Source organism: Rhamphochromis longiceps, linkage group LG14 (genome assembly GCF_057381845.1).
Source record: "Rhamphochromis longiceps isolate RC_006_pf linkage group LG14, R_longiceps_female_GT1.1, whole genome shotgun sequence".
NCBI lineage: Eukaryota > Metazoa > Chordata > Actinopteri > Cichliformes > Cichlidae > Rhamphochromis > Rhamphochromis longiceps.
This window is the reverse complement of record NC_140570.1, coordinates 21,854,287-21,880,790: the sequence shown is the minus strand read 5'-3', so window position 1 is coordinate 21,880,790 and position 26,504 is coordinate 21,854,287. Positions and strand designations below refer to the sequence as shown.

The 26,504-nt window shown below is 41.7% G+C and overlaps 1 protein-coding gene across 1 annotated transcript; it reads right to left on the bottom strand.

Moving 5' to 3' along the window:
- Nucleotides 1-1,326: 1,326 nt before the first annotated feature.
- Nucleotides 1,327-25,349, bottom strand: tlcd2 (TLC domain containing 2). Its single transcript, XM_085379952.1, has 4 exons — nucleotides 24,570-25,349; nucleotides 24,185-24,267; nucleotides 19,564-19,646; nucleotides 1,327-4,087 (listed from the first exon to the last, which is right to left on the bottom strand). The coding sequence occupies exons 1-4, from the start codon at nucleotides 24,746-24,748 to the stop codon at nucleotides 3,707-3,709; spliced, it is 726 nt and encodes a 241-aa protein (XP_085236078.1). The 5' UTR covers nucleotides 24,749-25,349; the 3' UTR covers nucleotides 1,327-3,706.
- Nucleotides 25,350-26,504: the final 1,155 nt, after the last annotated feature.

Here is a 26,504-nt window from a genome sequence, read left to right as displayed (position 1 = left end):
TGAAAAAGTAAACTTTAAATTTTACTTTCAAACAAAGAAAGTGCTTATGCCCCCCAGTGATTATTGTATTGCTCTAAAGTTTTGGAGAGGACCTAACCTTTAACCAGCGGCAGATCTAGAAAATTGTACATGGGGGGCAAAGTAGGGGGAAGAGGTCTAGGCACAGTGGCACAAATAAACGGTTAGATTTCTATAAGCTGGGAAAAACTTGACTTATTACTCAATATGGCTTCTTAACTTTTTTTTTCAATATGAACTTTGACCTTGGGCTCTCACAGTGAAGGCCAAGGTCAAATGCTTAGCCAACCTAGCTACTCATGTCCACCAAGCGCTAGTATATTCTGAAGTTTGAAGACTATTCAGAAAAAATTGTGGGTAATATAGATTTTTTTTTTTTAGAAATTTTCACAAGTGGCATGACCTTGAACAGATTTTCACCAAAATTAAATCAGCCCCGGTATCTACCGTCACAAAAATTTAACACAAACTCAAAAACTGTGGATGCCAGAGTGCTAACAAAGAGACAGACAAACACATAGATCCAATTACATACTCTCTCCTTCAGGCGAGAGAATAAAAAACAAAAACTCGACTGTCACTCCCCCTCAGCCTCCTGGTAGATGCACATATAGCCTAAATTTGAAAATCGTAGCTGATCATCAGAAAAGTTGATTTTTCTGATTTTGACCTTGAGGACAAGGTCGCTAAAATTCGAACTCGTCCAACATTTTTACTCTTCTCGAGTTCTGGGTAGTGGTTGCACAGCTGGAGCCTATCCCAGCAGCACACCGGGTCAGGTCTCCAGTCCCCTGTAGGACTAAGTGAAGAACATACAACATGAATGTAGGTCTGTGTAAAGTTAGTTTGGGCTATAAAGAAGTAAACGCTGTTTGCATTTCTTTCTAAAACTTGTTAACATATCTAACCTTTAGTGCTTTTCGTAGATTCACTGTGATCTGTACATTTTAATGCACTTATAATAGCAGAAGATGGAGTTTGGACAAAATAATCCCTGTTAAAATAGTTCTGGTTTTTCAAAATAAAAGATAGTTTTAAGAGGTCACCACAGTGATGAGTGTCACATGTTTTATTTGACAGGACGTCCTTCCTGACCCCAAAAGCATTTGTGTCACCTCCGCGGACCTTTTGTTTCTTTAATACGAACAATACCTTTGATTGGTTGGGTCCACCTGAGTCTGGGTCACGTCACCCATGACTAATAGTGAGTCGGACGCCCCAGATCTGGACCTCGAACTGGCTTCTTCTTTTATAACCCCGATGCTAATCCAAAAATCTGCAGAGAAACTAAAACAGAACGCTCATTCCTTTGATTTTATTCACTTATTTTAATCGACACATTAAAACAAATAGCGTTGTTAGATAAACATACATATCACAATTTTAATTACAAAACAATTTTGACAAAACTTGAAAAAATAAAACTGTTATATTTACACCGTTATATTTATATGCGACAGTCTGATGACAGGATAATTTTTGCTTTCAGAAAGAAAGAAAAAAGTGAACTTCATGAATGAATAAACAAGGGCACACTGATGGAGTAATTATAATTTGTGGGTTTTGATAAAGTTGGTGGACTTTAGAATGCCTCTTGGCCTAAATATTTTCTCGTTATGCCGACAAGTCACAAATATTGAATCACAATATTTAATATTTTTGACCTCATAAGATCTGGGGACAGTCGCATTTGGAAATCAAAGCCATACAGGTGATCAGAGCTACTACGAATGCTTTAAAAATAAAATAAAATCATCAGGTCATTAATATGACTTTGCTGCTAAGGCGTGTCACAATTCATTAAAGCACACAGCAACATGATGAACAAATGATGTCATACAAGCACAATTTCAATAACATTACAGTCGTATTCATAACAGGTTCACGAGTAAAAGCTTGTTTGTTAGAAAGAACTTCAATTACCAACAACAAAGCTGCCCTAAAAAAGCAAATTTAACATTCAAAAGAAAATTAATTAAAAACAAAAACAATAACTCAAACTTTTGTCTTCTCCCAAATAGTGTTTTTGTTTTTTGCTGTGCGCTGTGATTGTTACTGGGGCTGGAAGGCCTGCTTTTCACGGCTTGAACATAAACCTATTCAAGCATGCACACTGTGAGGAAACTGCACGTGAAGAAAGGAGGAAAAAAAAATTGCTAAAAAAATGCCCTCCCACCCTCTAACAACATGTCTTAACACAATCATGTCAGCGACAGGAAAACTCGGTGAACACTGTGTCACCTTAAACTCGTCTTTTATAGCACAAATAAATTACAAAGATATACAACAAATCAAACACTGATTATACACAAAGGCAAAACATCAAAAATATCAAAAGCAAAAAACTAAATCACATCAATTATATTTCCATGCCATAGAAGAGCTATAATGCTGTGAGCTGAGCTGGAAGGAGAGGCCGTGTGAGGCTGTGTAAATAACGGTCTGCTGTATTCACAGCTCTCAGACCAGTTTGTTCCCGCCCACCTCGGGGTTTTCTCTGCTTTCTGTCACGCTCATCTGCGACTTTAAAACTAAATGCAGGATGGCAAAGATCTACAAAAGCCCTTCAAAGTAAAAGCATCTCTGGTGGTCTTGGCTGAGCTGAGGTCACTGAGGTGAGGTGTAGGAATGTGCTGATACTTCCTGCCTGTCTGAAAGCTCCTACTGCAGACGCACATGCCACGGCGCACTGTTGAAATATTAATTGCTATTCTAATTATTGAGTGTACTCAACTAATCTACATCATTTAGGTTTTCCTTTCACTTCACAGGGTTCAAGTTTAAAGCGCAGCTGCCCGCTCATGGACAGTGATGCCATCAGTGGAGATTTCGCCTCGTTCCTCTGAGGTTTGCCGACGCGAAGATCCCGCCGCGTGGGCCGAACTGAAGGGCACGAGCTGTGTTAAGCATCAGGGTTAAATGTAAAAGGACAAAACAGACACACGTTGTTGCCTCCCAGTTGTCATTATTCTTTCGTTAAACAAAGATTTGCATTTGCTTGATTTTCTTTATTCAACAAGCAGACATTACTTTTGTTCCTTTTTTTTTTGCTGCCAATCACCGGCAGCATTGCGAGTGTTGGAAAGAGGCAAAGAACTGGTGTGAGCCCTGAGGTAGCAGGCGGTTTTTAGCTGAGGAGATTTGGTGGGAAAGGCATTCACCTCTGACGTCACCCCCACCGAAGAAATAAAACTCACAGCAGCATAACGTGTATATATCCTATGTATAGAGATATATGTCTATATATGAATAAGAGATTATTGTTCCAAAGTAAAGAGAGATATTTTATATTTATGTTTCTGTTTCCGCTGGCTGCATACATGGACGTTTGAGGGGCTCAGTGCATTGTCACTCATCGCGAGCTACATTTTAGGATCGATTGAGCTGAAACGCCGTGTGACAATAAGGCGTTTGGTGTCTCACAAGGCCTCGATTTGTTTATATGAAGCACTGAAATATGGGAGAAAAACTGCAGCTGATTGGTAGATGGGTCTGAGGTGAGGCTGTTTGATTACACTTGGAGTACTTGTACCTGTAATGTAAGGGAGGTGCAGATCTCTCTGTCTTTACAGCTATGAGTATTTAAACGCTTGCAGTACAGACAGTACAGAACCTCAGCCACGGCGTGTTAATGTACAGTAACGTGTGGTGTGCCCCTCTGAATCCTTCACCTTCCTCCCCCTCCTCTCTACATCTCCTTTTCTTTCTTGGCCTCCCGGGTGCTGCTCTTTAAGAAGTCGCTCCTGAGCAGGCGGCAGAAGAGGACGATGTTCATGGCCGTCATGATGGCCATGCCCACGCTGCCCAGCGTGTAGGCCAGGAGGGGCACCTTGTCCCTGTTGAGCACCAGCCACCGGGTCATCCAGGCCAGCGTGTTGATACGGAACACCACGTACGTGCCCAGGTTGATCATGCTGTTGACGCGGTACAGCGTGCTCGCGGCCATGTTGGCCATGCGCAGGATCTGCCTGATGTGGAGGAACACTGAGTTTATCTCCACCAGCAAGGCAACCACGGCGAAGCCCACATAGCGGCACGACACCACAGCGAGGCCGAAGCAGGTGATCACCTACAGAAGAAGACAAGGAGAGAAAACGGCACAGAGGAACATTACAGCAGGTGAAAAAACAAAAACAGTATTATCCACTACTACTAGTTCTACCATAACTACCACTAGGATTATAAATATTACTCTCTTCTCGTCTGTGAGTGCATCACTTTTTCATTGTGATGCACTCACCAGCAGATTCATTAGATACTCATCTGCTCTTTAATGCAAACATCTAATCAGCAAATCACGCGGTAGCAACTTAATGCATTTAGACACAATCAAGTGAGGTTCAACGCGAGACTCAGAATGAGCACGAAAATGGGTCTCTGTGAGTTTGAATGTGGCATGGTTGCTGGTGTGAGACGGTCTGGTCTGACTGCTTCAGAAACTGCTGATCTGCTGGGAGTTTCCCACATGACCATCTCCCGGGCTGAAAAAGAGCAAATACACAGTGCAGTTCTCTGTGTGTGGTGTCGATCCCACAGGTCAGAGGAGAATGACAGGCTGTCCTGAGCTGATCGGAAGGCAACAGTAACCAGATATACACTTTTTATGCTGGTGTAATGCTGTGGAGAATATTTTTTTTGTTGGTGCACTTCAAAAACTAGCCAGTGTTCACACATCACACCCATTTTTGCAGGAGATCCTTTAACCAGGGTCTCCTGACTCTCCCACATGTTGATATTAAAACCAGAGGCCATCGTGCTTTTGAGGTTGTGGCACCCTTATTTTGGAACAGCCTTCCTGATGACTCTGTTATTTGTTTTAAATGACTCCTGAAAACACATTTTTATAGGTTAGCTTTCCTTTAATCTTTTATTTGCATGTATGGAAGTGCCAGTGAGTGTAGAGAGCATATACATATCTTAAAAGCTTTTACGCTCGTCATCATTGAATAAGTTTACAAGATAATGTTTAACCAGACACTATGTGCTTAATGGAGTTTGATAACTGATATGATAAAAGAAAAAAAAATCATAGCACTGTAACTTAATCTAAAAACATGGCAGTGAGATTTGAAGCAGTCGCTTTCTCTTATCTTCTCAGCCTATCAGGAGGAGGCGGATGTGTGAACATCTGAACTTCTGCCCTGAAAACGCACCGCCACTTATGTCAGGATTTTACTTAACGACCACGTGAAGCTCCGCCACTCCCACACAGTGCTTATGAAAGTCTGTGATGTAACTGACACGGACGCGCCACAAGGTGGCAGCATCATCATTCAAACAACTCAAACCCTGGAGGAGTCATACTGCAAAAATTATGGGATGTTGTGAAAGAAAGAAAACAAAAAGCTGCTGTGCAACATTTTCCCAGCAGTCTCAGGTATAAAATCTGGATGACAGGAGAGCGTCTATACTCCGTTCGGCCAACTCTCCACAGGAGCCGCGCACATTCATCAGGCTTCATTCACACTCAGTCACTGCACCGCTTAAACTGGCTTGTTTATGCATTAGGAGTGGAAGCTGGAAATAAAGGTGGACTTAAGGAAAAGCAGAAAACAGCTGCTACAGGTCACGGGGTGCTGTGATGTGTGAAGTGACAAAATGACCCTTTCAAACAGGGCTGGCTCTGTTGGAGAAACATGTTGTGTTTCATGTGATGACTGTAATGTAGCAAAATGTCATGTGACGCGTTCCTGTAGATTAGGCAACAAGCCATGTGAGGGTCACACCATCCCCAGAGTTGCACATGTTACAATATAGCGGATCCATTAGTGCCAAGAGGTAAAGTTCGACGTCTTCTTCTTTGCTGGATGTGTTTCATTTCCTCCTAAACTCCTAAAAGCAAGTGCACACTGTGACCGCAGCACAGAGGAGTTACCTCACTAAATTTCATTTTAACTGTAAAAGACTATTTTTGAATTCCACCTCACTCACAACAAAACACACACTCAGAGCACAAATCACACCATTTACCTGCCTTTAGCTCATAACGACAGTAATAACTAGGAACTGCATTTGGCAACCAACCTATGCCTCATAATTTGAAAGGCATACAGCACCAAACATTCACACACAGGTGAGATCACACACCCAGCAGTGGCCCGGTCACCCTTCTCTGACATTCCTCTGTGGCAGCACAGGTGCTGACTCCAAACCCCTCAAAATAACAAGGTGACGTGTCATGTCATGACATTTTGTCACAGGTTGCCAACAACATATGAATGGATTAAGCAACTTAGTAATTAGTAACTTAGTAAGAACAAAAACCCTGTGTTACACTTAAGGACAGTGCGCTCCGTTTCCACCACTGAAAACCAAAAGGATGAATGAAAAGTCCAGACTGTTATCATTTAGACACACAACATGCACCAGAAAACACTCTCACGGGTACCAACAGAGGACCGGACACCTGCGAATCATCACACACACGCTCCAGTTAGCAAACCCACAATCTCACAGTGAATTCAAATCTAAGTGACAATTGTCAACTCAAAAACTGCAGCTTCTCTGGAGGCCACACGAGGTTGGTTACAAAAGCAAGTCAATCCCCATGCCCGACTTTAAAGGCTGCTACAAAAACCTGTTTGGCCTCCAAACAACTGAATGTGAGTGAAAGCCGTTGTTGCTTCCTTCACAAAACAGAGTTTCCATGAATAGCTACCACATCAAACTGAGAGCTCTGAATCAACTCCTCTGGTGCTTTGATGAGGGCACTCACTGCCTTCAGGTTAATTTACTACAGTAAGGACAGCACAGTGGAGGGTCTTTTTTGACTGAAAAACACATCCAAGCTCTATCCCTGTTGCTAAGCGCATCAATAACCCTTAGTGCCCTTCTCTGTCATCTCCCAAGCACTCAAGAAGAAGAGCAGTCTGCTTAACCTGTGTAATCCCACTCCCCCCTACACCACCGGTCTCTGCGTCTGTTGTGATGGAATTAATTCAGGATTAACTGGATTTGCCACACTGAAGCACATCTTTCACACAGAGGAGCACAGGAACACCACATATGATCCCCATCAGGTAACTGCACAACCCACAGCAAAATGGAATTTAAAAAACAAAACCCCATCATACCACATTTAGCTGTTAGAGTAAGATTTTTTTTTAAACATATTAACATGAAAATATACTGGTTGAAAAGCTTGTTTTATATATGGGAGTGGTTAAAAAGTTAAAGGAAGCTTATCTGAGGAAGATTTTGTGGCATAATTGAGTTTTTTATGTCAAGAATGAACTTTAAGTTTAATTCTTTGGAAAAACATGTTAATGCTTCATCTGCAGGAGATGATTGCAACATATAAAAGAAAAGAAAAAAAAATCTAAAAAGGCTTTAAATTTACCGTGGGGAGCCACTTCACTAAAATCACCAAGCTCAAACATAACCTTGAAATTTTTTAACTTGATTGAAAAATAGTCTCATACAACATGTCTATAATAAGTTAGTAATGAACCTATATTACACACACCTGTATGAAAACAAAGCAGCACGAGTGTTTGTTGCTGCATTCTTTTCCCTGTGGGCTCAATTAGACAGACAGGTGAGGGACCATCACCTCTGCCCTATTTCAGGGGGAAAACACTGGGCGCTGAGATAGTGAAGATGACAGAGGTTGTCACTAATCCCAAGTTTTCCCAAGCTTTAAAGGAAAGGGACCAACCCAAAAGTGGGGCAAAGTTCACGTGATAGATGTGCAAAGACTTATATTTGTGCTGAAAATCGGTCCGTGCAGGCTGAACTGACTAGAAGTACCAGAGCGGATAAACCTGATGAAAGAGGAAGTTATTTCTTCCTTTTTCAGAAATCTTCAATCAAACATTGTTGCAAAGAGAGGTAACACCTGTTAAAAAAAAAAAAGAAAAAAAAAAGGGACGAAAGTTAGTGAAAAGATTCCCGTGACAAACCAGTTCTTTCAGTACTTCGTACTCTGACTCAGTCGGAGAAGAATTTCAGGTTTCGGTGACGTGCCGTTTGCACAAACTGAACGCTGAATAATAACTAAAGAAGGCAGGGAGGTTATTAACAAGGGAGGTGCAACGCTGTGTTTGCAGTTTACGTGTGTGCGCATGTGTGGGAGATATATCACAGACATGGGAGACTGAGGAGGTGCTTCATCAATCAAACAAACCCGTCTGAGTACAGCACAGTACAGCTGTGCAACACAGTGTGCCATATAATAATAATCCTGATAAACGGATGTAGGTGCATGTTCTATTATTGATTATTTACTGCTCTACACATATAATATATAAGCACATAAGATAGTCACAGCTCATAAAAAAAATCTGTTAATGGATAGGCCGAGTGTGTCTAAAGAAGAGGGCAGGAAATGCTTAGCTGATGGAGAGGAAACTACAAAGAAGCTCAATGCATAGGATGCTGGAAAGTTGTTAGTAGGTACAACAGCAGTGGAGCGATGGGGCGATGGGACCATAGCATGCTAACAATCATGTGCACAATCCAAAGTTTGAAAGTTCACGCAGGCCTGTCTACAAGAATGAGGCATGGGGCCCATAACTGTTATCATGAGACCTGTGTTAACTCTGCTCAGCTGACAGCAGCACAACATCTGGTGAGTAACTGCACAAATATTTGTTCGTGCATCTCCGTGATCAGTTTAAATTGTGTGTATGGCTTTCATTTGTAGCCGGGTATGTCTCATTTCAAATACAGGCTATGGAGCAGGGCTCAGTGATTGGTCAGTTTTGGTGAAGCTTGAGCTATTTTCACACGTGCACAGCAGCTCTATGGCGTCCCAGCCTTTTTGACTACTACTTATTTTCCCTTTGCTTCATAGCACAAAGTCTACTGTTCTTTGGATAGTATGCAAAGATAATAAGAGGTAATCCTGTAATAGGTAACTCCTGCACACATTACCCAGGTGGCACCCTTGCCTAAAAATCAGTAAATCACACACATTTCCAGGAGCGACAGCTGGGCTAAAGCAAGCGACCTCATCTTTGGACAACGTTTGGATTATCCCGACATCTCTGACGTTCCTGTGTGAAAACAGCTTTGGTCACTCGAGGTTTTCAGGCACTGGCTGTGCAGAGACAGGTAGTGGTTATTTCCAGTGGACTGCATGCCTCATCAATGACCTAACTTCTGTCCGCAGTGGCCAAGGATTTGAGAAGAGCGCTGATGATAGGATTTGCAGTTGTGCATGTTTTGGTCATCTTTAACCGTAAAATAAGACAGAAGAATCCTTAAAGTACCACAACACGGCTGTATCCATAATCCTCCATTAAAGACAGTGTAGGCTCAACAGACCGTTTTGTTAATAAAGAGAATATAAACCTTTTTGGATGCAAAGATAAACATAGCTTCCAGATCTGACCCACTGACACCTTTATCCTGTAACGCTGTAATCTTAATAACACACATGATAGAAAAGCTGGGACAATGTCTCACAAAGGATTCGTACTCGTATAAGATTTTTAGGGGATGCGCCTATAGTTTTAAGTTGTCTCGTTCTTGAGTTCTTGTGTTCACGCCGCCCACTGGACAGCCATCCGGTGGGTTACAGCAATACTCCAGCTGTCTTTCTTGGCTGTGGGGTAAAAAGACGATGAAGAGGAGCGTGCTTTAGGGTCAGTGCACCTTCAGTTTATCGTGACGGGTGTGCTACCTTACGAGCGTCCATCTGCGTTTCAAAACAACAGTGAAAATGCTCAAATGTGTCACACCTCAGCTGTTTGTCACCATCCTGCAATCTTTGTTATGTGCGTCACTACTGTGTTGCATTGTGTTATATTCATGTTCTTGTCCTGTTCACTGCTTGCAAAGTAAGATCATAAGATTTTAGTTGGTAAAATGCTTTAAAATCTTAACTAGCATGTTAGTTTGGAATATCAGATACAGACCATCACTGTGTTCACCTTAATGATAAATGATTGTTGCCTTTCTTAATGAGAGGTTGAGGCCAAAATTAGCTCTGAGGTTGGAAAGACATTTCTGCCACTCAAGAAACCCACAATTTGTCAAGTTAGAACTATAGTTAGCGCGTGCACTGGTGAAATCCCGATGACTACAGTAGGACAGGTGAGACTAACGACATGGAAATGAAATGGTTAACTGCATTTACTACAAAGGTTAAACATAAGGTTGTTCCTCCGCTGTGCTCTCACATGCTTTCACACCCACCCACACCCAATCACACGCAAGAACCTCTGGTGTTCCCACAGTAACTATCTTTTTTTTTTTTTTTTAAGCTTTCGTTTGAGGCTATGAGGTGTGGCACTAGTGGAGAACAAACACACAGTTGTTATGTGCCCCACCTCGCTTTTTCTGACGTGACCTGCAGCTTACCGACATCTACTCCTTCCTTTGTAAACCCACTGATAGATGAATGCCTCTACAAACAGCATTCCTGGTTGTTATGCCAACAAGAACAAGCGCCATTTCGCTTTTTCAAAGCCAGCCTCTTTGGGAAGCATGGCATGTGTGCTCTTTCCTGCTGTAGGCGGAAGCCACTGTAACAGAAAAGCCTCACTGACACTTAAGACTGATGCACCGTGATGGGCTTCACATTGTTCTGGCTGCTGTGCTCTCTATGGTTTTGTCTTAAAAAAATTTTAAAATCCAAGAATCAATGATAATATTTTTCCCCCAACTTCTCAGGCACTACAGATGAATCGGTAACTAATTCTTGTAAGAGAAGCATGAGCAAATTTGCCAGTGTTTTTTGTTGTCACTTTACATTAGTAAGCACCAACTATGCAGGCACCCTATGCACCCTAGGTGTAGACTTCAAAGAAATATAACAGGAATGACTATTTGGCCGATGTGCTTCCAGCAATCTGTGACGTTGTCTGCAAGACAGTGTACAAAATAACTATGTGACCCGGACCCCAGCAGACTTGCAAGCACGTAAGGTATGATCGAGGCATGGAGCCGTACCAGCCTTTACACTCTGTCACTTAACAAGGTCTCCGTCGGATGTTGGGGAACAAGGACATTACCTCCATTTTAGTGACATGTCAGTGTAGGAGCTCAGAGAGTCACAGATTATACACAGGGGATGTTGCAGCAGTTTGAAAAAGCATTAGAAAAATGTCTCTCCACCTACACCAGCGCTGATGTGGAGGTTTTCGTCAGCTCTCCCACTGGTATAAATGGTGCAAAGCTGTGGGAATATCACCAATATGGTGTGCATGAAGGCATTCTTATCCCGAACTGTGAATTATGCAAAGTTACTCTAGTAAGCCCTAAGCAAAACATATGAAACAGGAAATGAGCAGTAAACAAGATAAACAGATAAAAACTAGCCACTATCTGGTGCTGGACCGGTAAAACGTGTGAGACCCGGTGGGATAAGATGCTACTGCAACAGGCATAACAAACAAAGTCAAATGCCTCTACAGCAGGCAAAAAGCTCTGTATAAACAAACAAATACAAAGTCCAAAGCATCTCTGTCATCCAAGACAAGAAGCTGCGGTCACTGAAATTGTTGTTTTATTTTCCTACTTTGTATTTGTTGCATCATGAGTATAAACTGTGCCTGTCTCAAAAACAACAGACAAGGAAGTTCTTCAGACATACCATGAGGGTGGAGAAAAAAGAAAAAACCTCAACAAAAACCAGATATTATACTACCAGTGTGGAGAATCTCATTGGTATGTAGCCATGTGAGTGGGTGGTACAAGCTGCGGAGAGTAGGTGGACGAGTGGGGACGGGGGAGATGTTTGGCAGTCACACAAGGATGGAGGGGTGGAGAACAAGGCAGAGTGTGTGATATATGATGTATGGCTCCAGAACAGAAATGTGTGGAGAACGAGCGCACATTTGCAGAAGCCCACTCAGGAAGTTAGAGGTTTTCTGCTCCATGTTGCTCATGGGAGCCTGAGGTTCATGTGGAGACCAGATGTCTGCCCTCCTGTCTGGATATACACACAATCTGGGGATTTGCGGGGTTCCCCCACCAAAGAAAAAAAAAAAATTGACCAACATACACATGGATAAACCATATTTCATGGCCAAAATAAATATATGCCCACATTCCAGTCTCTGCCATCTCATTGGCCTACTTTACTCTCAGCGTGTTGTCTTTGTATTTCTCAGGCTGAAATACGACTACTAGCAAAGACAAAAACAAAAACACGTCATATGCGCTTAAAAAACAGCTGATGTTAAACTTCCAGTGGCAGAGGAGGTAAAGGCTCAACAAATTTCTGCATGTGCAATCAGGAAATATTTAAGTTCTGCGGTGGAGTCAGGGTTCCTTAGAACGAATACTGGAAGGAGTAGCTGATAAAGCTACAAATGTGCAGGTTAATCAGGTTTCAGTGTCGAATGATGCAGAGGATATGCGGCAGGCAAGGCATTCCAGTAAACATGCGTCCCGACACCAGTAACAGCCAAATAAAATATGTTCAAGCCTCTAAATGTGGCATTCCCCACTGGGTATTTGAGACAGCTGAGCTCTCCTCCCACAAATATCTGTTTTCATTCCTGGTAAACTGACACAAGGTCCATTAATATCTGATGTTTGCACAACATGAAGCAAGAAGGACTGAGACTATCCCAGACTGAATTTGAAAACCTGGCTAAAAGGATTTTTGTGGAACACCGATAGAAATGAAATGGACACAGCAGAAGTTTTATCCAGGATTTTTCAACATCTAGGAGAACAAGAGCAACTATCTAGGTGTAGATTTGTCCAATTCTTTGGTTTATTTACTTCAACATAATCAGGACATTAGTCATTTTAACCAAAGATAAGGCTGATGCAGCTCTCTGACCTATATTTAGGAGTTTACTGAGTCAGTTTTACTCATGAAATCTATTGGAACGGTGTGCTTTAAAGCAAAAGAACCCAACTGCACTTTGTTTACAGCACTATAATAACACAATAATAGTGTTGCAATAATTTAGAACTAGGTAACCATGTAAAACTATTTAATTACATATATCTTACTTTTACATATAAGCTAAAAGTAAGAAACAGCCTAGTATTAACAATGTTTTTAGCCAAGTAATGTATAGGGTTATCATAACAGATTAAACTGAATGTAAGAAACTAACAGTTTAATATATTTTCTGGTTATTACACAAAAGCTAATACAAATGTTTCCAGGTACTAAACTATGGCAGACATGTGCCCTAGTACTAATGACAACAACATAAAATATGTTAAAGCCAATAAACAAAGGACAATTTTTAGGATATAAGGTTGACTTAATTTCAGCATTACACATCGTCATCATTACATCATTATACTAAAAATATTTAGTTCCAAATAGTGCTCAGAAAGTACCTCTTTTGTTTGCGAGTCATTATATTACAATACTACTATTGCCAACTGGTTTTACCTCATAGGTATTGTTACATTAGAATCTACATTATTACCCCTAGTTAGTTTAACATTACCCAGCAGGGTTATTACTTGGTTTTACCTTGTAATTAAATGGTAAAAGCTATTACATAGTTATGTCTTAATCTAATTGTTTCCCCCCAAATTACTGAGTTGTTGTAATAAATTATTGGTGAACCCGTTTTAGAAGTAATGTGACAGATGATTAATAGCTCCATATTTCACTGTATGTGTGATCTGGGCTTTTTATTGCAATATTGGAAATAACAGAGCAGCTGAGAAGTTAATGGCTTCCTCATTAACAATCCTATAATTCTGCATTTGTGTTTAAAACACCAACTTGAGCATTCGAAGTATTACATGGGACTAATGAGAGCATACATGATGAGGAGGAAAAATAGTAGAATCATCATCAGCAATACTATACTTAGATTTGGGTTTTTAAAGGGCTACAGCAGTCAGGAAGCAGTCAGTTAACCTGTGAAGCCCTGATCTGCTTCAGAGAAGTGTCTGCTATGGTACGGCTCACTGAAGATAACTCAATTTTGCCTAATGAGAGAGGGATGACAGACATTTATGAAAGAAAACATGCCGCAAAACATAAAATCCCCTGTGAAGGAGCTGTGAGTTTATCTGTGCTTCTACTGTGTATCATCATTAAAACCTCAAACGAGAACATTCAATATATACTGTTACTCACATGCTTTCAGGCTTCATGGAAAAAAAAAAAAAGTCTGTCCTACTGCGTCTGGCTGGCGTCCTTCTGCTTTTTAATTATGTGCTCACAGTTTCCGAGAGTCATGAATAAATATGGCTGAAACATACTCATTGTAGGGGTGGGTGTTTTCTTTAGGCGATCACTTTGGTACAGTTTAGCTCAAACAAAGGGAAAAAAATTGACATTATTTAACTATGCCCTACTCTAGAAAGCTCTGCACAATATTTTTATCACACATTAAATATACCATTGTAGGTACATATCTTTGACCCTTAGAAGAAGCCACCCGACTCCTGTCAGAGTGATCAGGCCTTCCTGTTTTGCAAAGGAAGCTTGAGTTTACGGCAGACAGGATCTCATCAGGCCCGAGTGAGTGTGGCAGGGCCCACATTTTTCTGAGACCGAAATAAGAAGCTGTATTCTGCATAGCAGTCAATAAGGAGGAGGGGGAAAAAAAACTTTCCATGGAGAGTTTGACTTATTATTTCTCCTGGACCGCGAGAACAGATCAGCAAAACTGCACTGAAGTTAGTGTGCACTTCACATTTACAAGACCTAGCAACAGGTGTGACCACAACTGACATTCAAAATGTATTTTTACACGCGTTTCCACCTGTAAAGTCAACAATATTTAGTCAGAGGGTTTGTTTTGAGCATTTTATTTTATGGCCTACATTAATCAGCAGTCAACATATAAGGATAAACTTTTTTAAACACATGTTCAAAACTTTTCTCTAAAGACACACCCTCCCATATTTGCCAATAACTTGTGGACAATATGGGAGGGTGTGTCTTCCAGTCACACAATTGCTCTACATGCAGCATGGCATATGCACATTTTAGTTTGCATGTGTCACTGCTCAGGCAAAGCCAGATTGTACACTAGGTCTGCAGCAATGGGGAGATGAAATGCAGGGGGAATATGAATCAGCTGGCTGCCCATATGAGCTGAAGATTAACTAGAGAGCAGCCTTCTGTTCTAGGACTGCATGGCCAGCTGGTCTTACTGGGTTCAGGTCTTAGCACACTGGGAAAACTCCTTGGACTTCAGGTGACTGGTATGTGAACACCTGACACAGTAACCTTCTGTATACCATATGCATTTGAAAGAAACAAGGAAAAGAGCAACAAAAGTAGAAAAGAAATGAGTCAAGATGATGTCAATATAGCGAAAGAGTTGAGGGAGGATTGCTTAACGCTGAAATGAAGCGGAGGACGTCACAGAAAAGGATGAATGGTACAATCGGGAAACGAAGGGTGTAAAGAGATTTAGTTTGCTGAGAAGCACAGAGAGCTGTGTGAATGGCCTCCCACGCTCTAATGACAATCCGAAGCCAGCTGGCCTGGCCAAAGCACCCATTCACTAAACCTCCAGGAAGTGAAAGAGGAAAAGACGAGACTTTCAGGAAAAAAGGGAAAACAAATATCTCCTCCCAGTTAGTCCTTTGTCACCTACAGACAAGTGATGCTGGAGCCGTTTCTCACAAATAATCCAAAACATTTGAGAATTTCTAGCAAAGCTCATTTCTAGCTCCATCTTGACACTGTTTTACTCCACAAGAGTATCTTTGCATAATAATCCATCTTTACCTTACACCTGCCCTCTCTATATGACAGCCTTCTTCCGATTGGCTGCCCTTCGGAAACAGCAGCTTTGAACTGCAGGTTGGTGAGGTGGTAAGGACAGTGATGTCTGAGTTGAATAAGAACTAAAAACCAATTTTGCCAAAGTTTTATTAGCAAAATAATGCTGGAAAATAATACTTTTAGTGTTACCCGGCACCTATAAAGCCAGACAAAGACGCACACTGAGAATCCCCAGAAAAATCAATCAATAGCAGCCCTCCATTCCAATATTTCCAATGTTTGTTATCTTAGTTGTATGCAGTGAAGTTCTCTTAAAACTATGTCCACAAACACATTTAGTGAACAGTTTCTGATACCTAAACACCAAATAATGTATTATTTTGCCCCAAATCCTGTTCCAGCAAAACTATTGGATATGAGCACAGCCATAAAGATGGTGTTGCTGGGAACTTTTCTTTTTTAATGCTGTGCAGACTGAGATTGACCAGTGGTTTCTTGTAAACCTTCCAAAGTTTAATTAACTGCAAATTTGCTAGATGCAAGTATTTCTCCAAGTGCAAGTGTTTGCATCATTACTAATAATTCAAAGAACACACATGGTTTGACATTGGCAAGTTAGAAGAAAAAGAGATTAATAAAGTCTTTTTTTTGCATGTTAATCTAGAGCTTTTGAAATTTTAGGAAACACACACACACACACAATTGCACTCTAGCCACTGAGTACAAACAGAATTGCTCCTGCCGGGTCAAGTGCTCAGTGACCACTTTGATAATGACAGTGTCCTTCCAGCAACCCACAAAGAAAATCTCAAATATTTGTTGTATTTTTTGCTTATGCACACTTTCTGTAATTGATCGGACATTCTGGTGCCATTTCAGGGAAAACTTTTGAATCCATCAACTCCTCTGAGCAGGCTTTTGTTGTGGCATCATGTAAAATAACTAATAATTCACAACTAAAGAAGTTTTCTTAAATTTAAAATGAGGGATTGGATTAACTACCGAAGATGGAGAAGAAAAGTTCGACTGAAACGTGAGGTGGAAAATACAATAACAACGCGAACACTACTGACCAGCCGTCAGCTACAGTATCAAGTGATGGGATTGGTTGAAACGGGGCCTTAACATGGCTGTCAAGCTGTGTGGCAGAACAAAGGAAGCGCACTAACAAAGGGGACCATATTTATCTTCATGTGCTCTCAGTGTCGCCTCACACCGGAGACTGTTTTTCCTTTGCTCAGCTTCACTCTCAAAAACCCACCAAAACCAGCATGCTGGCCTGGATGCATGTCGGGCGTTGTCCTAAAACAACACTTGATTCAGGCGGATTCATTGCTCTTTGGCGATTGGTTAAAGGAAAAACAAAAAACCCAAATCCTCACAGAAGAGTGGAGACAATACCAGATCGATGATGCATGTCAGATATCAGAGAAATGACGTGTATAAGGAATTTCCATATACTATCTTGGAATCATTTGCATTAAAAAAAAAAAAAAACATAACGGATGAGCCAAAAACATTCCTGTATCTTTCTAGCGATAGCATTTATTTATAGCATTTCCGAAATACAAAGAGTTGTTTTTTTAACACATACTTTACATCTACAAATATGCAACTGGAAGATCAGCGTGATAATTTCCGGTGACCTGCTTTTTAAAGTCTGCAGAAAAATACTTCCACACAGTTTATTAACACCCAAACAGAGGCTTAAATTGTGACTGCTGCACAGTACAAATCTGCTCCAGCCCTGGCAGCAACCTGCACCTGATAAAAATTTCAACAAAGCTCTTGCCAGTAATACACTTACACTAACAAGAGAAAGAGCTTGGCAACAGAAAGCAATACACAACACCTGCATGGTCCTGGATGTAGGTCATGCAGTCAGAAGCGTGGAGAGAAAATAATCAGTGCTCCTTTCCCTCTTTAGAGCAAAGCCGGAGGAAGGGTCAGATCCTCTGACCTCCACTTCCCCTCAGGAAAATATGCCAGCATGCTAGGGGTCAACATGCCACTAAGATGCCCCGCTTTCACAGGAATGTGATAGAAACAAATGAGTGGTTGAACAGTGAGTGTGAGGGGGGAAGTCAGGAGGACTTCAAAGTTCACAAAAAAGCAGGTTGAAGTGAAGTGGAGGGAGGCTGTCGCACTGGTATGATCATCCCTTTAGTCCTCGCTCTATGTTACTTGACAAGAAAGACCGGTATTTTGTCTTTCTCGCAGGTGCACCAGTACTCTGAGCTGAGATCACTCTGGAAGAGGCCTCTCTTATAATGTGAAACAGCTTTAGCCAAGATACAGTGGGGCAAAAAAGTATTTAGTCAGCCACCGATTGTGCAAGTTCCCCCACTTAAAATGATGACAGAGGTCAGTAATTTGCACCAGAGGTACACTTCAACTGTGAGAGACAGAATGTGAAAAGAAATCCATGAATTCACATGGTAGGATTTGTAAAGAATTTATTCGTAAATCAGGGTGGAAAATAAGTATTTGGTCACCTCAAACAAGGGAAATCTCTGGCTCTCACAGACCTGTAACGTCTTCTGTAAGAAGCTTTTCTGTCCCCCACTCGTTACCTGTATGAATGGCACCTGTTTGAACTCATCATCTGTATAAAAGACACCTGTCCACAGCCTCAAACAGTCAGACTCCAAACTCCGCCATGGCCAAGACCAAAGAGCTTTCGAAGGACACCAGGAAAATTATTGTAGACCTGCACCAGACTGGGAAGAGTGAATCTACAATAGGCAAGCAGCTTGGTGTGAAAAAATCAACTGTGGGAGCGATCATCAGAAAATGGAAGACATACAAGACCACTGATAATCTCCCTCGATCTGGGGCTCCACGCAAGATCTCATCCCGTGGGGTCAAAATGATCATGAGAACGGTGAGCAAAGATCCCAGAACCACACGGGGGGACCTGGTGAATGACCTGCAGAGAGCTGGGACCAAAGTAACAAAGGTCACCATCAGTAACACACTACAACGGCAGGGAATCAAATCCCGCAGTGCCAGACGTGTTCCGCTGCTGAAGCCAGTGCATGTCCAGGCCCGTCTGAAGTTTGCCAGAGAGCACATGGATGATACAGCAGAGGATTGGGAGAATGTCATGTGGTCAGATGAAACCAAAGTAGAACTTTTTGGTATAAACTCAACTCGTCGTGTTTGGAGGAAGAAGAATACTGAGTTGCATCCCAAGAACACCATACCTACTGTGAAGCATGGGGGTGGAAACATCATGCTATGGGGCTGTTTTTCTGCCAAGGGGACAGGACGACTGATCCGTGTTAAGGACAGAATGAATGGGGCCATGTATCGTGAGATTTTGAGCCAAAACCTCCTTCCATCAGTGAGAACTTTGAAGATGAAACGAGGCTGGGTCTTCCAACATGACAATGATCCAAAACACACCGCCCGGGCAACAAAGGAGTGGCTCCGTAAGAAGCATTTGAAAGTCCTGGAGTGGCCTAGCCAGTCTCCAGACCTCAACCCCATAGAAAATCTGTGGCGGGAGTTGAAAGTCCGTGTTGCTCGGCGACAGCCCCAAAACATCACTGCTCTCGAGAAGATCTGCATGGAGGAATGGGCCAAAATACCAGCTACTGTGTGTGCAAACCTGGTAAAGACCTATAGTAAACGTTTGACCTCTGTTATTGCCAACAAAGGTTACAAAGTATTGAGTTGTATTTTTGTTATTGACCAAATACTTATTTTCCACCCTGATTTACGAATAAATTCTTTACAAATCCTACCATGTGGATTCATGGATTTTTTTTTCACATTCTGTCTCTCACAGTTGAAGTGTACCTCTGGTGCAAATTACTGACCTCTGTCATCATTTTAGGTGGGGGAACTTGCACAATCGGTGGCTGACTAAATACTTTTTTGCCCCACTGTATGACATCATTTGTCTTTTATTTTTGAACACGTACCACGATGTGATGAAAGAGCAGCTCCCAGGACTGGCTCAGCTTCTGGCTCCTCAACATGTCAAAGAAGTCATAGATGAAGTAACCTGTGGACACAGAGAGCATTTCGTTAATCACTCGATCAATCAAGCCAAACGCACCAGATTCCTCTGACGACATCAGACTCGAGCTCATCCAAGCGTGTCTGCTTCCGTGACGGCAGCGAAGGCAACCAAGATGCCTCTTAGAGAGAGCCTATTCATATCCTCCACTGCTATGCGCCCCTGCCTGCTATTAGCCGTATCCATGGTGATGGCTTTTTAAAATGCTGAAAACATAATGAAGGCTTGAGGATGGGGACGGATGGGGTGCGAGGGGCATTCATCGAGGCTGGATTTAACTCCATTATGTTGGAAATTTGACACCAGGACCCTTCTGTCAAGCTTGGGTTCCACTCGCCATAAACAAATTAGAGCCCACCACAGATTAAATAATCCATGCAGACTGACATCAAGCTTTTAATTTACACGTTGCTATTATCTGATCACCAGTGTAGTCTTTTAGACACCAGCTTTTTCAGCTTCAAAGGTTATTTTCAGTCAAAGTCATGACATGCCAACCGGAACACATGACTTGCTGTGTTTTCATAATGATTCATTCAGTATTGTCTGACACACAGGTGTGAAAAAGAGGAGTGACAAAAAAAAAGAAGAACAAAAACAAAAAAGGAGGGTGTGTGTGTGTTTTTTTTAAATGATGGGCACATCTCCAGTGTAAAGCTGACACAGAACAATCACCAAAGCTCAGAGAGGCAGAGAAGATGAGTTTCTACTGGATTCTTCCAAATGAGCTTGATTGTCATGCTTACATTAGAGGAGGGGAATTGCTTACTTAAGCAGGGGCAGTCAAACGGTGTGATTTTAGGGCCGATACGTGACTTCAGTGACTTTGTTGAAAGACTTTCATAAGTACGAATCTGAAAACTGCTGTTCACAAACGCTGTCGATCTAATCTGACTGAGCTGGAGCTGTTTTGCAAAGAAGAATGGGCAAAGCTGGTAGAGACATACCCTAAAAGACTGGCAGCTGTAATTGCAGCAAAAGGTGGTTCTACAAAGGATTGACTCAGGGGGCTGAATATTTACGCACACCCCACTTTTCAGTTATTTGTTTGTAAAAAAAATGTTTGGAATCATGTCTGATTTCCGTTCCACTTCTCACGTGTACACCACTTTGTATTGGTCTTTCACGTGGAATTCCAATAAAATTGATTCATGTTTGTGACTGTACTGTGACAAAATGTGGGAAAGTTCAAGGGGGCTGAATACTTTTGCAAGCCCCTGTAAATCAGTACAAATGTTGCAGAAGGACCAGAGCTGTCCTGTAAGGAAACCCACCAACATTGAACACTTGAAGTTGTTATAGGCACGGGAATGAGCCGGAGTACTTGAACGGCAAGTATAAAAGATTGACGCAACAATTTCTCCATCTGAAACTCAAATTTTTGGTCATTCTCTCAAAATGCCAACTTACTGACTTCTGAGAAATTAACCCGACATTTGGAGTTATTAACTCAAAGTTACAACTTCGCTCTGTTTTGGGAAAATGTTTTTTTTTTTTTCCAGTGGCAGAAAAACACCTTCATAGATGGGTGAAGCCTTAAACCTACATCCTCTTAACTCCTAACGAGAGAGCTGCATACAGATTTGGGATCATACAGAGGTTTATGGGAAAACTCCACAATATCCTGACCTCTATAAACATTTTCCTGAGCAGTTTATGGGCTCAGGTCAGACCGAATAAAACATCAAGTCCATTTTATAACTTGTGCTCATTTTAAGTGTCTGAGCAGAGGATCATCCAGGCTCATTGGCTAATAACTCGCAAGTGGTTAGCCAGGGAGGATGCAGCACTTACAGTCAGTAAGACCCGCCCCTTATTAGTCATGGTTTCAAAACACCAACATGGCTAACAGAACTTCATGAATGGGTGAAGTCATAGAAGCTACGGCCATCTTTTATACTGTACTTACGCACATGTGCTCACAAACTTTCAAACAACAGGGAATAACAGCATTTTTTAAGTAAAAGTATACACAAAAAATCTCCCAATTTAAACTAGGTTTGACAGGCAGTTGGAAGGAGATGCACAACAGTACTTAAAAAGTAAAATAAAATATATATGGCATGAATCTTATTATGCTTATCACTGTATAATGAGAAAGCAGGATATTGTGTTAAATTTTTTATCTCAGAGACAGCTTTATGTACTGGACAAAAGTGGGGAACCACTGATGTCATGTTACTGTGAGGTCTGCAGCGTGGTAACACAGCGAGGAACAGCGCACAAATCTGCTGCCCTAAAGTCTCTGAAAACCTGCTGAGGGCCCAGAATCACTCCACATTTCTGCCTTTCTGTGGTATCTGATGTGGACAGCTTGCACACATCAAGTGACTTTCTTTGCACAGTTGCCGTCTTGGTCAAGTCACATGACTGTAACAGGGGTTACACCCAGTGCTTGGGACCGATGATAATGGCCCTCATTGATCTTCAGATCCCAACACTGCTCCTCGTTTTCGTCCCCTCCAAAGCAGCGTTTCCTGAAGGAATGTCAAATATCCCGGGAATCCTCTGTTAGCCCTCGCTGGCCCGGCACAGATCCAATAAATGTGCAGAGTTAAGAGAGCTCACGTGCCAAAGGCTGCTCCAGAATACTCAAAGCATTAATGAGGAAAAAGTAAAAACAGAGCAAAGTTGCTATTTTAAGAAATCGGGGTAGCAAGAGCACCTTGGTTTGAAAGATCTTAATGAAATCAGGGAAAATCGAATTTTTGCAAGTTTCTAATCTGGTTTAGAGAGCTGATGGTAAAATTCAACGTAGCCTACTTGATACACAGTATGTGAACTTCAGCCGAGCTTAATTGATTCAGTCAAACGCAGTTTTAGGTTTAAACACATCCTGGTAGCTGCTACGATGATATTGATTAATTTAACGGTAAAAAAGAAAGCAGGTTAAACCTGTGGTTTAGCTTATTCACTATTTCAAGGCTCTAGGGTGTAAAAATGCTCATTTTAATGTCCACACCATTCTGATTTGGTCCGGTGTGATTCAGATTATCTGATAATATAAACTTTATTTATCTCAAAAACTGAGAAATATCTCAAGTTTACAAATTAACCTAAATAAAGTTGAAAGTATATGTGCAGCAGGTAAACAAACATTACAGAGGAATCCCTCACATGGGGGATAAAAGTGAGAAAAATAAAAATAAAAAGTAAATTTTTTATAAACTCAATAATTGCTGTTGAATATATTTACGAATATATTTTTTTCAGATAAAGTAAAGTGGACTTGCCCTTTTTGAGCAATCTTTGAGTCAAACCATGCACGTTCCACCATGTAAAAGTTGACTTTAAACCTTTTTAATCATTTGCTAACAGAACTGTAGCAATACAAACAATACTATTTGTTTCAGTCACATTTCCAGCATGGACTCTTTACCCTCCTCACCGGTTACCCAGTTCTCACCTATGACCCTCAAAATTCGTGTTTTTTTTGTTTTTTGTTTTTAAAAAAAAGGTGGCTCACGATCTAACAAATCTGTTAGATGACTCAGGTGAATTAACCAGCGTAACAAACAGCAGGGCCGCACAGTGGCTCATCAGCCAGTGTAGGTTTGAAGCTGTCCCAAAGACCTGCTTGTCGGGTTATCTGGTGATTCTGAAGTGGCTGCTGGAGTGGCGGTAAATGGTTATCTGCTTCTCAGTCTGTTAAGAAAAACGGTGACTGGGTGTGCCAGCGAGAGACACGTGTGCAGAGGGTAAAAGTAATAAATCAGCCATGGATGAAGGTTACATGTCTGAACCTATGGGTGATAGTGCTATATAAAAAAAAGGGGGTAAAAAGGTAAACCTGCACAGCTCGTGCAGCAGCTGCACCTGTTACTGGACCTCTGGGGCAACATGTAACATATGTGTGGCATTACAGTTATTTTGTTTGAAGCTCTGAAGAAGTTTGACTTACTCATAACCACAAGCATAAAAAAAAAATCAGTAGTGGTTTAATTCTGTAGCAAAACAACAGCTGTTTCCTAAGATGGAGATATGGCCAAACTGGAAATTTTTAAAACTCAAGTGGTTCAAACTGATGTCTCCAGAGGTTGAACATGCACATTCTGACACTCCTACCCACATCTGCTGCACTAAGGGATCAATGAAATAAAAAAAATGCATATAAAGTACATAAAAGAACTGAATTAAATAGATAAAAATCAAGAAAACAAATATCTAAATAATAAAAAATGAAAATGTAACTAAAATATCAAATCATGATTAGTTTTATTTAAAAGAAATAAAGAACAGTAAGCTAAGCTCTGTTAAATCACTTTTTTTTTCATTTGTTGAGATGAAATTCAGTTAAAAAGGGGCCCAATTGGTTAATCTAATATAGATAACTGCCAAGCTATGGCTCGGATTTGCCCGTTAAAATAAAAGGTTTTACATAAACGACGTAAGCCCTTTAGTCTGGAGCTACTTTGGCGCCATCCAGGAATTAGATTTCACACTTCCCCTCAGGATGGTTGCACTCAGTAAAACCGTACACATAGCGTCACAACTACGAGATAACTAAGTAGGAGACTACTCACCGATTGAGAAAGACACCAAGACGTGAGAAAACACGGAATGAGTCTCTATGAGATCCTCGGCCATCTGCGGGTGCAGGAAAAAGCTGGAAAAACGGATTGACAGCGGTTCAGATAAAGCTTTTCCAAATGCCTGGGTCAGTAAGTGCGCTTCTTTTAACACATGGGGTCATAGGGATAAGCAGAATAAACCATAAGCTATGTAAACAGTGACTAAAGAAGTCAAACAGCATTAAAAATAAAATCAAATACAGCCGTGTTTAAAACCACATTATGGACCCATCCCTGCGCATCCATCTATGCGCACAACCAAACCAAAACCAAATCCCAACATTTTCCTTTCCTCCAAGCAGATCTACACTGAATTAAAAACTTCTTAACGTCTCACCAAAGCACTGCCCACGTCGCGGTGATCATACTGTGCACACACGACGTGGAGATGTTTCTCCATTTCCAAACGTTCCTGCAGGCAGACTCGGGTGCGGGGAGTTTTCCGACCCCGCTGTTCACGAACTTGAAAAATCCCACAGAACCCCCGATCGTCAAAATCACTGACCCCAACTCCATCGCGAAAAGGTTTGGTCCACGAGGTGAAGACTTCAAAAGCCACAAGTGCCTCCCCCCTTAGTCTCCACAAAGTGAGCACTGATATATATAGACGCGACGGTGGTGGTTGTGGCTGTGCTGCTGGCGACCGTGGCCCAGACAAACACACGACAGCGGGCTTACTTGTTTGCGACGACCCAGACAGTCACGTTAACACACTGGAGAGCCCCCGATCAGCTCAGGTCACCAGGCGCTCCGTTAGGGTCGTGAAACGCACGGCTTGGCGCTTATTGTCCACAGAGAGAAGGCGTGGACGCGTCTGGTGAATGATTTCCCGCTGACATGCACTGAACGTGGAGTGATTTCTCTCTTTTTTCTTTCTTCTCCCTCTGCCTATAATAATCCCGTAAAGAACAGGTCCGCGATCACAGGAAGAACCGGTTGGTGTGAATGGAAGCTATCGGAGTGATGCCCTGTTTCCAGTTGTGAAACCACCCTGTTGTAAAACCTCATCCGTGCTTGTGTAACTTTTTGACATCAACACACCAAACAGCAGCTTCTCCCCGCCCTACTATGAAGGGGCGCGGCCAAGCGCGTTTTCACGTGTTGTGTTGAGTTCACGTGCTGTCCGAAAAGCCTCTCATAACTTCTCTCGTAACATTTATGGGGTTCATAACGACTATAAACATTATAGGTATGTGTACTTTAGACTTTGCTGCTCTGAGAGGCTCTGCGGGACAGTGTTTCAGTGAATACAACACTGCCTATTTTACGCACTGTTATACTCTCATTTACAATTTATAACTTTATAAAAATAAAGAAATATCTTCTTTATTTGGCTGTTTCCTTTGATGGTTGCCACAGTCAATCATTTGCCTCCATCCTACCCTATCATCATGCACGTTCTCCTTCACTACATCCATGAACTTGCTCCTGTCCATTTTTGACATCCTTTGGTCCACCATTCCTCCAATGCGCATGTCCAACCCATCTCAGTCTTGGGTCTCTACCTTTGTCTCCAAACTGCTCCACCTGAGCTGTCCCTCTGGAGTAATCATTTCTCATCATGTCCATCCTCTTCAATCTTAACACCTTCATCTTGGCCTCTGGTCTTTGTCTTCAAACTGTGCATCAGAGCAGGCTTCACTATTGTCTTGGAAACCTTTCCATTCACTCCTGATGTTATCTTTCTGTAACAAATCACCCATGACACTTGTCTCCACCCACTCCACCCTGCCTGATATATCTTCTCACTTCTCTTGTGCACTCTCTGTTGCTTCGGATGGTTGACTCCAGGTATTTAAACCAGAGGTGTGGACTCGAGTCACATGACTTGGACTCGAGTCAGACTCGAGTCATTAATTTTATGACTTTAGACTTGACTTGAAAAAATGTTCTAAGACTTGTGACTTGACTTGGACTTTTACACCAATGACTTGGGACTTGAATTGGACTTGAACCGGTTTACTTGAAAAGACTTGATATTTTACCCCAAATACAAAATTTAACATGCATATTATATAGAGATTGAAAATGTGACGTCATTCACGGGTAGAACCGCAAAGGATTCTGGGAACTCGTGGCAAGCGGTACTAGCGCACGCAGGCTTTCAATTAAAATCAGTTATACAGCGATAAAAAGAAACACAAGAAGCCGTTGTATTATTAACTGCAATAGCCGGTCGCATGACAGCCACGGGAAGCCGACGGGTAAAGAGATCGGTTGTTATCGGATTACCTCGTTGAAGAGAAATTGTTCGAGCCATGTTTCCGAAGTA

Excerpts from the sequence above, each read along its gene's own strand:
- tlcd2 (XM_085379952.1), bottom strand. The coding sequence starts at position 24,748 with ATGGAGTTGGGGTCAGTGATTTTGACGATCGGGGGTTCTGTGGGATTT. Across the intron at positions 24,268-24,569 it reads GCGACGTGGGCAGTGCTTTG|CTTTTTCCTGCACCCGCAGA; the intron begins GTGAGACGTTAA and ends CCGTTTTTCCAG. Across the intron at positions 4,088-19,563 it reads TGCTCTTTCATCACATCGTG|GTGATCACCTGCTTCGGCCT; the intron begins GTACGTGTTCAA and ends CTTCTTCTGTAG.